The sequence below is a fragment of the Taudactylus pleione genome, unplaced genomic scaffold (genome assembly GCF_031769625.1).
Source record: "Taudactylus pleione unplaced genomic scaffold, aTauple2 ptg000006l, whole genome shotgun sequence".
Lineage (NCBI taxonomy): Eukaryota > Metazoa > Chordata > Amphibia > Anura > Myobatrachidae > Taudactylus > Taudactylus pleione.
In genome coordinates this window covers 5,882,328-5,900,113 of record NW_028284409.1, presented here as the reverse complement: position 1 = coordinate 5,900,113, position 17,786 = coordinate 5,882,328, and the positions used below count along the sequence as shown (strand labels likewise).

The following is a 17,786-nucleotide window of genomic DNA, read 5'->3' as shown; positions in this document are numbered from 1 at the left end:
TTCATGTTACAGGCTGTGTTTGAAAAATGGTAGTTAGGAACTGATTGATTGGTAGTTTATCCCTATCCAAATTATCACTTTTCAGAGCTTAGTACATCTGCCCCTTTATGTAATCATACAAAGTTGAATATCTTTAACCTCATCTACCCACTACAGTCTCATTCTTCCTGGTAAGAACCATAACAGCATCACAAAGTAACACCTGAACAAATGAAATTTCCAACACAATCAAATAATGTAGCTGATTTGACAAAAAAACAAAACACATAATGATGTCACTGGTGATGTTACATAAAACAGTACATAAAAATGTATATATCACCGTGGGGTAGATGTACTAAACATTGGAGAGAGATAAAGTGGAGAGAGATAAAGTACCAACCAATTAGCTCCTGTCATTTTTCAACAGCTTGTAAAGTGACAGATGTTGATTGGTTGGTACTTTATGTTTCTCCTCTTTAAATCTCTTCAATGATTAGTACATCTCCACCCATATCCCTTAACAATCACATATTTTTTCAACTTAAAAACTTTATTGCAAAACAGTAGAGATAATAACCATTTTAAACTTTGTTATCACATAAATAGGAAAATGTATCTAAAATACTTGAAAATTGAGTGATCAAATATACTTGGAACTGCCTGAATATTAATACTGAGCAATAATAATGTAGAAATAAGTAAAATTTCATTATTTGAAAAGTTGATACCAACTGAGTATAGATAGATACATGTTAAATCTACCTTTCACTACTATGATTGCTTCAAATACTTTTATATCAAAGAGTATATAATTCTGCTCAAGATATTATTCTAATATTTCAGATAATTAACATGAATGGAAGCTGAAATCCTGTATATAATAATGTTTCAAGAGGTAAATAATTAACATTACAATATACAAAATATTTTCACTAAAGCTGGGTACACACTGATAGATATATTGCTAGTTCTTTTGAACGGTGATATATCTGAAGTTCATCGCTGGGTGTGTCATCTACATGCTGCAGGAACCAGGCAGTGATTGACAGCTCAACTGGGCGGACAATTTACATGGCCAACCAGTTGAGCTATGAAGCCTGTCACATCTGGCAGACGATTGGTAAGTGTGTAAACACTTACCAAATGTCAGAGAGGTCGACGGGTCGGCCGATTGCCGACCCGTCAACTTAGTGTGTACCCAGCTTTAGGTGTTCACATACGTATAATTGCAGCAATATTAATGGAATAGCAAAGCTTAACTACAAAAATAGAAGCTACCGTACTTAAAGGTTTTAATTAAAATATACTTTGGTTTGCTCTTAAATACAAAAAAACTTAATTAAATACAATGAAGTCTTTATCAAGTTTAGATTAAGTAAAGTTGGACAATACTTACTGATTGCTCATTCAAGTCCTGAGAGTCGTCCATGAAGGTCTCTACTGTAAATAAGCTCCAAATGTTTTCTGTGAGTGCAGTCGCCTCGTAAGCACAGTATAATTCCTGCATTCAGTGAAAACAAATCTTACTCAGTACATGGTTTTGTCACACACAAGCATAAAATCACTGAATGCATCCAAGATGTTGCTGTCATCATTAGTTATCATTTAGTTACAAAACATTTATTTGTTTAATATATTTTATTAGCTGTTTTAAATAATTGAATACCTATTTCCAAGGTATTTCCTATACTGATATACGTAATTTCCTGCCGTTTAGCACAGTCATTCTTGGTGATGAAGCAAATATACAGAAACTACTAGACTGAGGAAAGAATATGAAACATAATTGGACAGATTAGTCCCTCACTGATCCTTAGGTTGTGCAAGGTAGAGTGGACCACTGCAATTAAGACAACAGACTTAAACCATGTGAAGACCACAAACTACATTGCAAAGAAAGTGGATGAATAATAAAGCTGCGAACAGTAAGTTGATTGGTGGGATTATATAATGGGACTAAAAAGATATAAAATACAATTAGAATATTTAGATTTTATTATCTCTCTATAAAATGTTTAGGAAACAGAGCAATGACAATCCAGAGTCACATGCAAAGTGGACATAAGTCCAGATTTTCAAAGTACGCTAATGTATGCGCACAGCTGCATGTGTACAGTCGCTCTGTATTTTGATCTGCAGGTGCAATCGTCATCATTAGTATGGGCACTTATACCTACCCCATGCTGGATGCAAGTGATCCATCTGAAAGAGCTGTCAGTTCATGATATGCATTTCTCAACCTAGGATGAAAGTCTGGCTACACGCCCAAGACACTCCAACAAGATGATTCTTTTGTGTTTGTATTGTTACCTCCCAGTTTCAACATGGAAAGACAGAAATTTCTGAGATGCGTCCAACTCAAAATCACCTGGAGACAGTGGCGGAACTCCCGGAGTCATAGGCAAGTCATATTCCGCCGGGCGCCTGCCCTGAAGGGGGCACCTGGCTCCATTATCATCCGGGCCCGACTACTGCTGAGAAGGAGCTGCATGGAGAAGGAGTGCCGCAGATCAACGCTCCACCTCCAGTGGCTTAACTACGGAGGATGCAAGGGGTGCAGTTGCACCCCCTGCACCCTCCATTTGCCAGGCGCCCGCTGAGTGTGTTTCCAGCGGACGCCCGCTCCTTCTCCCTCTACCGCCCCCGGTGCCAGCGGCGGGGGAGTTTACTACTGGGGGCACTACAGGGGGCACTACTGGGGGCATTACAGGGGGCTTATTACTGGAGGCATTACAGGGGGCTTAATACTGGGGTCACTACAGGGGGCTTACTGGGGGCATTACAGGGGGCTTACTACTGGGGGCATTACAGGGGGCTTACTACTGCGGGCTTACTACTGGGGGCTTACTACTGGGGGCTCTACAGGGGCTTACTACTGGGGGCACTACAGGGGGCTTAATACTGGGGGCTTACTACTGGGGGCATTACAGTGGGCTTAAATATGGGGGCATACTACTGGGGGCACTACTGGGGGCATTAGAAGGGGCTTACTACTAGAGGCACTACAGGGGGCTTACTACTGGGGGCACTACAGGGGCCTTACTACTGGTGGCATCATATGGGAGCACTACAGGGGGCATTACTATTGGGGGCACTACAGGGGCCTTACTACTGGGGGCACTGCATAGGGGAAACACGACTGGAGGCACTGCATAGGGGGACCATTACTGGGGATACTACACAGGCGGGCACTGCATAGAGGGACTTCTACTCACGACACTGCATAGGGGGACCACTACTGGGGGCATTGTATAAAAGTGACTGCATAGGAGGGTGACGGAAGCTGGGGCTAGGGGGGGGTGGTACATTTTAATTGGGGGGGCACCAAAATTTATCTTACATCCGGGCACCTGGGATGAAGTTACGCCACTGCCCAGAGATACAGACAGATGTGTATGTCCGCTACTGTGCATGAGCAGTTTGCTAACACTCGCTAGTTGTGGCCACATACGGAACTGTGTGCGTCTTAGAATAAGGCTAAATATAAAGTACTCTTTGCTCTTCTTATAATACATAAGAGAGTAGTAACTTCAAAATAAGTACTCATTTATACACAAGTTATAACATCTCCAAGTACCATAATACACACTCAAAAAACTAGGCACAGTTTATCTTAAGATGTTAACCTTAAATATAAATTAGAGTACTTGTTGCTCTCCAATAAGGATTTCACCAATAGAATATTAAAGTACCATAAGTGACTGGTTGTTTACAGTATGTATTGACATAGGCATGTATTGGGCCAATTTCTGACACATAGTACAATAGGGCTGGAAGACTCAAAGTACAAATTTCCTCTGGGGTTATAACGTTGGCAGAGTATAGTATAAATTAGCATAAACAACATTTGCCTCTGCTCCTGCTTGGATGATTGTCACACATCCGTTATGCAATCACATAGCCAACACTCTCCGTAGGCTTAGTAAGAGCAGCCACCTGCAAGGAGCATCGACTACATTGCCGCAACAGCACAGAGCTAAATTAAAGCAGCAAGAGCTCCCAGCTTAATCAGCCATTCCACTGAGTTCCCAATACCACTCAATAAGAACAAACATATATGTATATTCCACAACCAAGTACAATTCAACATCTCCCCAAAATATTTAGTAAACAGAGCAATCCCCCAAATATGCATTACACAACCATTTGTCCATCACCTTATGACACAAAGTGGGTGCTGTATTCTTTGTGCAATTGTTTCCACGCACATGTTTCCTCACGTTTCCCTAGATGATTGTAGATATTTTTTTGTTTTATGGATGCACCAGTCTAGATATTATTTTTACATATCTTTTGACATAAGCACATGCCTAAAGTTACCCCGCCTATAGTATTTAAACCAGTTCCTTGGGCGAGTGCATAAGCAACAGGTTATCTGAAAGCTACTTATTATTACTCTACTATTGCATTCCTTGCACTGATTACTCATCACCTACTCATAGGTCTTGGCCAGTACTGCTAATAAAAAGAAATCAGTGTTTTTTTCGGAGTAAACAGATATCCTGGAGAAATGTGGTGTAAGTTTGTAAAAGTGCATATTTTGCACCGTGTTTGACACTGGATTTAACAATCAATATTTTTAAACTCAAAACCAACATAGTTCTGCCTTTAAATATAATGCTGCACTTTTACAAACTATTCACTATAATACGGAAATGTATCTTCATGTCATTTCCAGTATTTCTTTGTGTGGGCCGCCCTAGGTAATAAATGGATAATACCCATAGAGTGTCTTATTTTCCACTCCTGAGGTCTCCACATGCCATAAAGGAAAAGGATCTGCGAGACCCTGCCCATTACATCTTAAACATCATTTATATACACAACCACTAAAAAAACTAAATTCACATACAGTACTTCCCACACTACTTGGGAATTGGGACATAGGACCTCATTCAGAGTCGGTCCTAAGCGGCCGCTCGGTCGTACCCAGCGATGTTCGCAAAACAGCGCATGCGTAAGTTTCGCAATGCGCGTGCGCAAACTAGCTGTTGCAATCGGAAATTTTTCTTTCCTTCAACTTGGCCAGGTCGTTAGTTTGAGTGACAGGATGAGGCATTTGTGGGTGGTAACAGGGGAAGGTACTTGTGAACGGGGTGTGGAGATCCGTATGCAGGCGTGCCTGACTATGCAAAGGGCGTTTTATGGGAGTGCATAATTAACTAACTAGTGTCATGGCACATGTGACATGGGAGGTTTTTACACTGACTTGATCATAGTGCTTAAGAGAGGGTATGATCAACCTTTAGCTCTACGACCAGCTCCGATGGTTCCCGATGGTCTCGATTAATCCTTATATGCCCGGAGATGACGTGTATTGTGAACGAGAAGGGGGGGGGTTTAGTCTTACGGCCGCATCCTCCCCTCGCTCGTCCAGCTAACGATCCCATCTTGACGACACAACTTGCGAGCGCTTCATTTGCATATCCGGCCCCTTTTCCCTTATGACCGAGCAGCCGCAACGACCGACTCTGAATGAGGTCCATTGTACTTAAGCTGCATACACACACAACGATTTTATTAGCAACGATTTTATGAACGATTTTCTGTCAGATTATTTGTCAGATTATCTAAAGTGTAATGTACGATTTTTTTGAACTTCAAACAATTTTTGCATATTCCCTTAATGAAAATCGTTGAGTTGGTCAGTCTGACTGAACTACAAACTGCAAACGTGAACGCGCATGAACGATAATCGTTCATCGTTTTAACTTAGAAAGTGAATGATTTTTTCAACGATTGAACGATAAACGATATCGTTAACGATAATCGTTCAAAAAATCGTTGTGTGTGTATGCACCTTAAGACTTAAGGTGCACATCCACTAGGACATTTAATGAGCGATTGAACGATTATGACATCGTAATCATTCAATCGCTCATAAATCGTGTACTATAATGTCGGAAACGACCAGTGATGCGCGCTCCTGCTAGTCATTTCCAACATCAGTCATCGCCTGAACATGACGGTCAATCTGCCGAATAACAACAGATAACAGATTGGCTATGTTCAGGGAATGTGGGAGAGTGCCTGCACTGACCAACAAATCATTCAGTGTAGGCACTACAGGGGATGGGGAACGACTGCACGATTACAATGTTGTAATCGTACTGTCGTTACCCCATCGCCTAGTGGATGTGCACCTTTACATACTAGAGTGGTGTCCGTTTACAAAGGGTTAAATTACTTCTCTGCAGCACCTATACAATTAGGACACAGGGCCTCATTCAGAGGCGGTCGTAGGATGCAAGCGGTCGCTCAGAAACAGGACGGCCGCTTGCATCCTGAACGGCCGCCTCCATGTCGGTCGTTAGGCGGTTAACACCCACAGCTCTAACGACCGCTAAGGGAGATGGTCGCAATGGTCAAGACCATCGCGGCTTACGACGAGACCCTGTGGTAGGGTCTCATCAACCTTAAGCCCCAGGGAGCCAGTGGGCCCGCCCCCAAACGGCTAGCGTTCCGGCGGGAACGCCTCCGTTTGGGTAGGCACGCCCCCTGCCCGCCCAGCAAACGGAGCGAGCTGTCAATCAACATCGACAGCTCGCTCTGTCTGCTTCGAGCCCGCTAGCGACGAATCACCCGTCGTCAGCGGGGGCTCGCGCATGCGCACGACGGAGCCGTCTCCGTCGTGTGCATGCCCTGTGGACCAACATCGAGTCGGTTGCGAGCGCTCGCGACCGACTCTGAATAAGGTCCACAATGTCTACCTTGATTTGTGCAAAACTGTAAAGATTTGTGGAAACAAATGGTCACACGTGGAGAGGAGCAGAAGCTTGCATAGGCAATATAGACGAGGAACATCAATGTGTCTTATTATGCAGAGCAGTGCAAAACTAAGATTTCTTCTTAATGAGCAGGATTATTGTAATTAAATAAAATGGTGAGAAATGCACAATGTATGGGTTTTTCTTTGCCGTGCAGGGGGGTGCATTATCCGAAATGTATAAAAGACTCTCAAATTTTGTGAGTCCTCCCAGACTCCTGGGAGAGTAGACCAATCTCCCTGATACAACCCACATTGCTAGTGAAATTGATCTGACGGCATGAAACGCATCACAACTCCCGTACTTTCCACTAGGTTTCTATACTTTTAATGAGATAAAAAAAGCTTTACACACACAGTACACTGGGAAAATAAATTACAAAATGGGCCCCATGACTTCCCATAAATGCTGAACCAGTTCTAGACAGCTTGGTCTATTTTCCAATATAACAGGAAGACCAAGATTGTTGGTCCCCTGCCATAATGAAAACCAGCTCCTTGGCTTGGCAGCCTGGCCTCATTTGCATTATAACAGCATGTGGTCCCCCTGCGCTAATGAGAACCAGCCCTTGGCTAGTAGGCACAGGGTTGAAATGTGCTTGGGCTCTTTGGGAGACACACTTGATGCTGTGGGAGCTGGTGGAAATAACTATGTCCGAAGTGGCCCAAGTACAATTGACTGGCATATCTAAACCCTTGCCTATTATACAAAAAAGAGTAAAAATACATATGTATATACTAATAAAAAACCTGGTTAAGAAGATATGGAAAGAATAAATATGACTTTATTATCTATTTCATTAAGTGGTGACCAATGGTTTTGAGGAAATATTTGCTCAAAGAAAGTATATTTTCCAACTTATGTGTGCATAACTTGCCTAAATTACTGATAGCGCAGTTGTGAGACTCACAGCATCAGAAATGTATTGAAAATGTGCCAGGCATTGCCAGGCGGTAGTTAGTAGATGCACAACGATGGTCTATCTTACAAGTGTGTTAAGGTAGTGGTGGAAAAGATCCCTCTGTCTCACAACTCAGTATTGGATACAGTGGTGCACCATGTTACTGACTGCTCATATAGCACTTTTCATTGCACAAAATTCAAATATATATAAGTAGCATAATATTAGCAAAAAACAAAGTAGCATAACATTAGGGGAAAAGTAGCATGGTAATAGTGAAAAAGTAACAAAGTGCGTAAAGACTAATCAACATTGCTGTCTATACAGAAGACCAACATTGTGGCTAAACATAAAAAAATCATGTATATAATACAGTGATCTATAAGATACATGACAAACAACAATGTACAGTATGACTTTCCACATTTAGCCACATAGTCAGTCTTCTGTATAGACAGCAATGTTGTCTTCACGCTCTTTAGTACTTTTTCACTAATATGATGCTACTTTTACCCCAAAATTATTTTGGTAACATTAGTTAATCTAGGTGGCGGGAAGGAAGACCAAAACACTCCAATAGGTATGATACCTTTTCCAACAAAAGGCTATTATACTCCTTCGCTTTCACTGGAGGACTGCTCAAATTGTTATTTAAAGTACAGTACTCGTATCTAGCGGTATGTAGTTATGTGACCAGCGGCCTCAAAATCCCGACGCCGGAATGCTGGCTAGGGATCTATGACAGGCGTCAAGTTCCTGATGCCTGTCATAATCCTGACGCTGGAATGCAGATTGACCCGGGCCTGACGCGGTAAGTACGGGCGCCATTCCTCTTAGCCACAGGGGAGGAAGGGTTAGGTTTAGAGACTCCTAGGGGGACTTAGAGTTAGGCACACCCCGGGGAGGGTTAGGGTTAGAGGAAGATTTAGGGTGCGGGTAGGGGGTTAGGTATAGGCAATAACGGGGGGAGGTTAGGGTTAGGCACTAGGGGGGAGTTTAGGGTTAGGCATCCCTAAAGGAGGGTTGGGGGGAGAGGGGAGGGTTAGCTTTACTTACCTCCGCTGTTGGGATTTCCTCCCTTTGGCCAGCCTTTGTCGGTATTTCAACTGGCGGCTAAACAGCCACCGGCAATACAATCCCATTCCGTATCTAGCAACTTAGTATTGCATACTAGGGTGGGTTGAAAAGTGGGTCAAAAAGGAAAGTTTTTCTGAATCGATTGCGAGGTTCGAAAAAAATTTGTGGGACCACTCGAGAAGATAATAAGTACAAATAAAAAAAATTTCCAAACCGCCTGCGCCCTGTGACTGCAGCTCAGTTCACGCTTAAGGAGCACCACTCCTCTAGAAACATGTACAGATAAAAATAAGCGTTCCACAGGCGCTGTCACATCATACGATTTTCTTTCTTTTTCTCTTTCTTCCCCTATTTATGTAGAGTTTCTCAAATGGGGAAAGAGACAGGAAGTTAAACTCCAACCAGAACACACTTTTCTATAAGATGAGATAATTAATTATCCAGGGACTCACCTATATAAGGTGCCCTATATTCCTGTAACAAGTCCTTTAAACTCCGTCTACCAGAAATACTTGTTTTCACTGGGTGCAACAATCAGGATCTCCCCAATGGGGATGGACTCACCTGGGACCAGGTATCGACGTTCCCCAAAAGGTTTCTTTAGGTGTCCCCTCTGACTCTTGCTACACCATGACCAACGTTTGTGGATTACTCAAGTATTTCATTCAAAGTCCATATAAAAAAAATATTTATCCAGAGATCCCAAAAGATATATATAAAAAAATCCAAAGTAAAAACATGAACGTTACAGAAGTGCAGCCAATATCAGAGTACACCTATGGAATCTGAGGTCATTTCTTCCAGATTGAAGTGTAACACACAGATACAAATCCTTATATACAAGGTGAATCCCGGTGTACAGCTGCCAGCAAGTAAAAAAACACCAACGCGTGTCCGACCATATAGGTCCTTCCTCAGGGTGGATAATGAGGTGAAAATCCTCCTGCATATTTATACCCCTTTCCCAATTTATCACAAAAAGGGTAAAACTCAGTATGTTGTAAAACCCGGAATGGTGTTAAAAACATACCGGGGCGGTACACCTGTCAAACCGTAACGCAGGTGTCCTAAGGCGAGCTCAGGGACGACAGATATATGTTAATCACATAACATATATCACACATTATGAAATCAGCATATGTATCATAAAACAAAAATTCAATAAAAATACATATATAGAAGACAATATGCAATTACAACAATAATAAACATGTTGTCCATTCCCTACGATCCAAGTCGCCTTTTATGCGGTTTCTGAGTGTTCTGGGCGCCCAAATCCTTTGTGTTGGATCCCATGCGGAAAAGTGTAGTCCGTTGTTAATAGTCGGCCGACAGGTTCCGGCTGTGTGCACCACCAAAACGGGAACCCATACGACGTCATCGTTAGACTGGGCGCTATGGATCATGGGAGTGATTTCAGCACTTTTTCTCTCTAGCGCCCAGCAAGGCGCCATTTTGTTGTAGTCCAAACAACGTAGTGAATGAACCACAGCATCGGTAATCAACACCCGGATAGGAGTTACATGTATGGGAGAAAAATAAAGAATAACCATATGCTCAGAAGTGTCTTACTCTCGTTGTGCACCAGAACGAAAAAAATTTAGACATATATATATATAACCCTTCATAGAAACATATATCCCCCATGTCTCCCATAATAAATATATAAATATATAAATAAGTATCAATTATATAAATACATCAATAAAAATATAAAAAAAAAAATATCAGTAATATACATTAAAGGAACCATTTCATCTCAAAATCTACATTAAGACCTCTAGGTATCTGAGTTTTTAAAAGATAAATCAGTTTCATTTCTTCTTGTGCTAATCTATTATCTCTATCATTGGTACGCCAGTTAGATTCTATCATTTTGATACCACAGAAAGAAACCAAATATGTAATGTCACATTGATGTGTTGTTTTAAAATGTAGGGAGACATTATGAGTATCCAGTCCTTTCTTAATATTTCTTACATGTTCGCCCAATCTTGTTTTCAGCATTCTCTTAGTTCTTCCTACATATTGACTCCCACATGAGCACTCCAGTAAATAAACACAATATTTGGAGTTACATGTAATGAACTCATTGACTGGAAAGCTCTTACTTGTTTGTATAATTTGAACTCAGTAATTCTAGATTGGCGAGATTTGCAAGCTTTACACATGCTACATACACCATATCGAAAGAAACCTTTCGTTTTAATTCTATTCAATAATGTAGGATGGGAAATAGCACTCCATACCAATTTGTCCTTAATATTTTTTGATTTCCTGTATACAAATACTGGACGTGATCCTATATGATCTTTCAAGGTGGGATTGTTGTTCAGCACATTACAATGTTTATTTATCACCTTTTCTAGTTGTTTATAATTACTGTTATATTGGGCTACAAACGGAACTAAACTCCTTTTCCGATCAACCTTCTTATTTGTTTCACCAACAATAGATGTCCTTCTTTCAAAGTTAGTGCCATTTTCCCTGGCTTTTTGATTATTGCAACGGTTAAGGAGTATATAGATATTGAACAACCATCTATCCCAGTTATATATGTATTGCCCAAAATACATAAAAATTAGGAAAAAACCCCAGGTCGCCCGATCGTTGCAGGAACCAATTCCATTCTATCTAATCTTTCTCATTATTTAGACCATCAGTTGCAACCTTTGGTTCAGGAGACCCCTTCATACCTGAAGGATACTATATCTACAATTAAATTGCTTTCAGAGATAGAATGGCAATACGGATATTGGTTAGTAACGGCCGATGTGTCATCGCTATATACTATCATTAGACATCAATTAGGTTTGGAAGCAATTCAATATTTTTTGGGCAATAAGAATGTAACAGAGGAATAAAAAAATTTCATAACAGAGGGAGTGAAACTAATATTACAGAATAACTTCTTCTGGTATGACCAAACCTTTTACTTACAATTAAAAGGAACGGCCATGGGCACCAGGCTGGCGCCGAGCTACACCAATTTATTTATGGCGTGGTGGGAGACCCACCATGTTTGGATGGGCCACCCTTTTGGTGCCAGCCTGGTGACATGGCGTAGGTATATAGACGATATCATTTTTGTCTGGAAGGGTGATCGTGAAACATTGGACAACTTCTGTCAACATCTGAATGATAACACATACGATATTGTGCTCACATTTAATATTAGCCAACAAGAAGTTAACTTTCTGGACCTAACGGTATATATAGAAGATGAACTAATAAAAACCAAAGATTACGTTAAACAAACAGATTGCAATTCTTTTATACAATATAATAGCAAACATCACTACAATTGGTTAAAGAGTATCTCGCATAGCCAATTTCAACGTATAAGATGAAATTGTACAGAATTATCGGTCTATGAGTCCCAGGCCAATATCTTAGAGAAGGATTTCACATCAAAGGGATATGATAGTGCAATAATCAAAAAAGCCAAGGAAAATGGCACTAACTTTGAAAGAAGGACATCTATTTTGGGGGAAACAAATAAGAAGGTTGATCGGAACAGGAGTTTAGTTCAGTTTGTAACCCAATATCACAGAAATTATAAACAACTAGAAAAGGTGATAAATAAACATTGGAATGTGCTGAACAACGATCCCACCTTGAAAGATCATATAGGATCACGTCCAGTATTTGTATACAGGAAATCAAAAAATATTAAGGACAAATTGGTACGGAGTGCTATTTCCCATCCTACATTATTGAATAGTAGAATTAAAACGAAAGGTTTCTTTCGATGTGGTGTATGTAGCATGTGTAAAGCATGCAAATCTGGCCAATCTAGAATTACTGAGTTCAAATCTATACAAACAAGTAACAGCTTTCCAGTCAATGAGTTCATTACATGTAACTCCAAATATTGTGTTTATTTACTAGAGTGCTCATGTGGGAGTCAATATGTAGGAATGCTGAAAACAAGATTGGGCGAACATATAAGAAATATTAAGAAAGGACTGGATACTCATAATGTCTCCCTACATTTTAAAACAACACATCAATGTGACATTACACATTTGGTTTATTTCTGTGGTATAAAAATTATAGAATCTAACTGGAGTACCAATGATAGAGATAATAGATTAGCACAAGAAGAAAGGAAAAAGATTTATCTTTTAAAAACTCAGATACCTAGAGGACTTAATGTAGATTTTGAGATGAAATGATTCCTTTTATGTATATTACTGATTTTTTATTTATTTATTTTTTTAATATATTTTATTGATATATTTATATCATTGATATTAATATATTTATATATTTATATATTTATTATGGGAGACATGGGGGATATATGTTACTATGAAGGGTTATATATATACAGTCAGGTCCATAAATATTGGGACATTGACAGCATTTTCAGATTATGGCCTCTATTCACCACCACAATGGTTTTGAAATGAAATAAACAAGATGTGTTTTAACTGCAGACTTTCAGATTTAATTTGAGGGGAATTACTTCCAAATCGGGTGAACAGGAATTACAACAGTTTCAATATGTGCCTCCCACTTTTTAAGGGGCCAAAAGTAATGGGACTATCAACTCAAAAGCTATTTCATGGACAGGTGTGGGCTATTCCCTCGTTATTTCATTATCAATTAAGCAGGTAAAAGGTCTGGAGTTGATTCTAGGTGTGACATTTGCATTTGGAATCAGTTGCTGTCAACTCTCAATATGAGATCCAAAGAGCTGTCACTATCAGTGAAGCAAGCCATCATTAGGCTGAAAAATTAAAACAAACCTCATCAGAGAGATAGCAAAAACATTAGGTGTGGCCAAATCAACTGTTTGGAACATTCTTAAAAAGAAAGAATGCACCAGAGAGCTCAGCAACACCAAAAGACCCGGAAGACCATGGAAAACAACTGTGGTGGATGACAGAAGAATTATTTCCCTGGTGAAGAAAAACCCCTTCACAACAGTTGGCCAAATCAAGAACACTCTCCAGGAGGTAGATGTATATGTGTCAAAGTCAACAATCAAGAGAAGACTTCACAAGAGTGAATATAGAAGGTTCACCACAAGATGCAAACCATTGGTGAGCCACAAAAACAGGAAGACCAGAATAGAGTTTGCCAAACAACATCTAAAAAAGCCATTACAGTTCTGGAACAACATCCTATGGACAGATGAGACAAAGATCAACTTGTACCAGAGTGATGGGAAGAGAAGAGAAGGAAAGGAACTGCTCATGATCCAAAACATACCACCTCATCAGTGAAGCATGGTGGTGGTAGTGTCATGGCGTGGGCATGTATGGCTGCCAATGGAACTGGTTCCCTTGTATTTATTGATGATGTGACTGCTGACAAAAGCAGCAGAATGAATTCTGAAGTGTTTCGGGCAATATTATATGCTCATATTCAGTCAAATGCTTCAAAACTCATTGGACGGCGCTTCACAGTGCAGATGGACAAAACCCAAAGCATACTGCAAAAGCAACCAAAGAGTTTTTTAAGGCTAAAAAGTGGAATGTTATGCAATGGCCAAGTCAATCCCCTGACCTGAATCCGACTGAGCATGCATTTCACTTGATGAAGACAAAACTGAAGGGAAAATGCCCCAAGAACAAGCAGGAACTGAAGAGATTTGCAGTAGAGGCCTGGCAAAGCATCACCAGGGATGAAACCCAGCGTCTGGTGATGTCTATGCATTCCAGACATCAGGCTGTAATTGAATTGCCTGCAAAGGATTTGCAACAAAGTATTAAAAAGTGAAAGTTAGATTTAGGATTGTTTAGTTTGTCCCATTACTTTTGGCCCCTTAAAAAGTGGGAGGCACATATAGAAACCATTGTAATTCCTACACCGTTCACCTGATTTGGATGTAATTACCCTCAAATTAAATCTTAAAGTCTGCAGTTAAATCACATCTTGTTTGATTCATCTCAAAGCCATTGTGGTGGTGAATAGAGGCCAAAATATGAAAATTCTGTCAATGTCCCAATATTTATGGACCTGACTGTATAAGTCTACATTTTTTTCGTTCTGGTGCACAACGAGAGTAAGACACTTCAGAGCATATGGTAATTCTTTATTTATCTCTCATACATGTAACTCCTATCCGGGTGTTGATTACCGATGATGTGGTTAATTCACTACGTTGTTTGGACTACAACAAAATGGCGCCCAGCTGGGCGCTAGAGAGAAAAAGTGCTGAAATCACTCCCATGATCCATAGCACCCCGGTCTAACGATGACGTCGTGTGGGTTCCCGTTTTGGTGGTGCACACAGCCGGAACCTGGCGGCCGGCTATTAACAACGGACTACACTTTTCGCATGGGATCCAACACACAGGTGCACAAAGGATTTGGGCGCCCAGAACACTTAGAAACCGCATAAAAGGCAACTTGGATCATAGGGAATGGACAACATGTTTATTATTGTTGTAATTGCATATTGTCTTCTATATATGTATTTTTATTGCATTTTTGTTTTATGATACATATGCTGATTTCATAATGTGTGATATATGTTATGTGATTAAGAAATGTATTAGTATGTTTTTAACACCATTCCGGGTTTTACAACATACTGAGTTTTACCCTTTTTGTGATAATTTGGGAAAGGGGTATAAATATCCAGGAGGTTTTTCACCTCATTATCCACCCTGAGGAAGGACCTATATGGTCGGACACGCGTTGGTGTTTTTTTACTTGCTGGCAGCTGTACACCGGGATTCACCTTGTATATAAGGATTTGTATTTGTGTGTTACACTTCAATCTGGAAGAAATGACCTCAGATTCCATAGGTGTACTCTGATATTGGCTGCACTTCTGTAACGTTCATGTTTTTACTTTGGATTTTTTTATATATATCTTTTGGGATCTCTGAATAAATATCCTTTTTATATGGACTTTGAATGAAATACTTGAGTCATCCACTAACATTGGTAATGGTGTAGCAAGAGTCAGAGGGGACACCTAAAGAAACCTTTTGGGGAACGTCGATACCTGGTCCCAGGTGAGTCCATCCCCATTGGGGAGATCCTGATTGTTGCACCCAGTGAAAACAAGTATTTCTGGTAGACGGAGTTTAAAGGACTTGTTACAGGAATATAGGGCACCTTATATAGGTGAGTCCCTGGTTAATTATCTCATCATATAGAAGTGTGTGTTCTGGTTGGAGTTTAACTTCCTGTCTCTTTCCCCATTTGAGAAACTCTACATAAATAGGGGAAGAAAGAGAAAAAAGAAAGAAAATCGTATAATGTGACAGCGCCTGTGGAACGCTTGTTTTTATCTGTACACTCGAGAAGATGATTGCCGTTTAGTTTTTCAAAATCAGATAATATCTTAGTCATCAAACCAGCGCCTAAAGATTACGTATTACGCCCTATAGGCATGCCCGCAGAACAGCACGGCAAAGCTCTCTGGCAGTGGTACTTCTTTTCTTTTGTACTGTTTGTTGCTACAGATGTGTCCAGCTACATCTTTGCCGATCGCACTACAAATGTTCACACGCATCGCGCCATGCAGTAACCCACAGCAGCATACACTATGGCACGCTGTGGCATGGACTGCGATCGCACCATGCAATCCTATGGAGGCGCGAGTGCTAACTTAGTGTGCGTATCTGCTCACGGGCGCACACCTCGCGCCAATGCATGGTGCAACTTGCTGCGTAAGCAGCAACGATGTAGCAGGACACAAGTAGCAGAATACAATAGTTTTGACTCGTAATACATGCCTTGTTCACCGTATAGTGTCAAATAGTAAGTGCGCTCAATGTAGCCGTATCATCTAAAATGCTGTAGTAGGGTCTCTGTTGCCCTCTGCCTGCAGCTCTTAGCTTGTTGCGAACAAATACAATCGAGGACTCACCATGTCGAGGTGACTGCAGCTCGAGTCCCACCCGTCGCCCACCCTGTCATGTTATAACGTGCTCAGCCGATCGCTGCTCACTGTTCTAGCTTGTAATCTTTTTTTTTAATCAAACTTTGGCATTACTGCATGTGACACGGAGAGTAGACCTAATGAAACCATCCCGGCTCACCTCATCACAACACTTCTCACACTTTGAATGTGTGAAGGGAATGCAGAAAGAGGATTTACTCCATTCGTTCACATTTGGGTGAGTACATCTGAGGGTATATTACGGATGCTCTGTGACGTTGACCTTTGCCCAGTTTATGAGCTGGAACTTGAAATACCCGCACATTAGGAAGGAGCTGCACTTGTCCTAGCCTGTAAGATGCAGTTAAAACCAAGCAACCTAATATCTCGACTCTAATCTGTGATCATCGACAAGTGGATATTTCCAGGGTGAGCCCAGAAAGCATTCCTGCGGAGTACAGGATCAATTACATTTCTTAGTGAGACAGGGAGGTACCTAGAGAGATTCAGAAGTTGCCAGAAGTGTCTTGAACCATCCTTACACTTTGGTTTAGTTTTGACAGAAAACCACACGACAGCATACACCTTTTGGATGTACATTACAAGGGCGACAAGGTCCGCAGATGGATTTGGGGTTTCAACAGAAGTATGCAACCAGACACATTGCTAGCTCTGATTGGCTCACTGATACAGTGATAACCAATCAGAGCACAGCCTGCCCCCCTCCCCTGCACTGCTGCAGCTTCTACTAGCACAGCCACAGCATGATGAGCAGGGAAGTAGCAGGCAATTGGCAAGCCTTCCATCCCACCCTGTCACTCATACCCCTTTTACACCGACTGAAATATCCCGGGTTGATGCACGTGAGCACGCATAATCCCGGGAATTTAGTTGCTGTGAACGGATCAACCCAGGTCCAGAGACCCGGGGATCCGACCCTGCTCCATTGCAGGGTTGAGCGCGAGTTGTTCCCGTGTCACCCTGCAATGTAAATGGCGCGGCGCGGCTCACGATGACCCGGGTCGCTCCGCATGCCGCCTGATTGGCCGGCTTCAGTGGCGCTTGGAGATGACATCATCTCCAAGCGGCCACTGCAAGCAGCGCCTGCCCGAGCGGCACAATGCAGCGCATCCCACCTGCTCTCCCTGCCTCCGGACCGCTGCAGGATAAGGTAAGTAGGTCGCGGAGGGGGAAGGGAGGGGAAAAAGCG

The 17,786-nt window shown here is 41.3% G+C and overlaps 1 protein-coding gene across 4 annotated transcripts in view; it reads right to left on the bottom strand.

Moving 5' to 3' along the window:
- The window catches only part of EYA4 (EYA transcriptional coactivator and phosphatase 4), a 297,758-nt gene that overhangs the window by 236,693 nt on the left and 43,279 nt on the right, over positions 1 to 17,786 (bottom strand). For 3 of the 4 annotated variants that reach the window (XM_088452214.1, XM_088452303.1, XM_088452311.1), the window contains exon 2: positions 1,379 to 1,483. The exons of the other annotated variant lie outside the window; for it this stretch is intronic. In XM_088452214.1, the coding sequence (XP_088308340.1) occupies positions 1,379 to 1,411 (33 nt within the window). In that variant the 5' untranslated portion in view covers positions 1,412 to 1,483. The remainder of the gene's footprint in view (positions 1 to 1,378; positions 1,484 to 17,786) is intronic. 4 annotated transcript variants of the gene reach the window in all.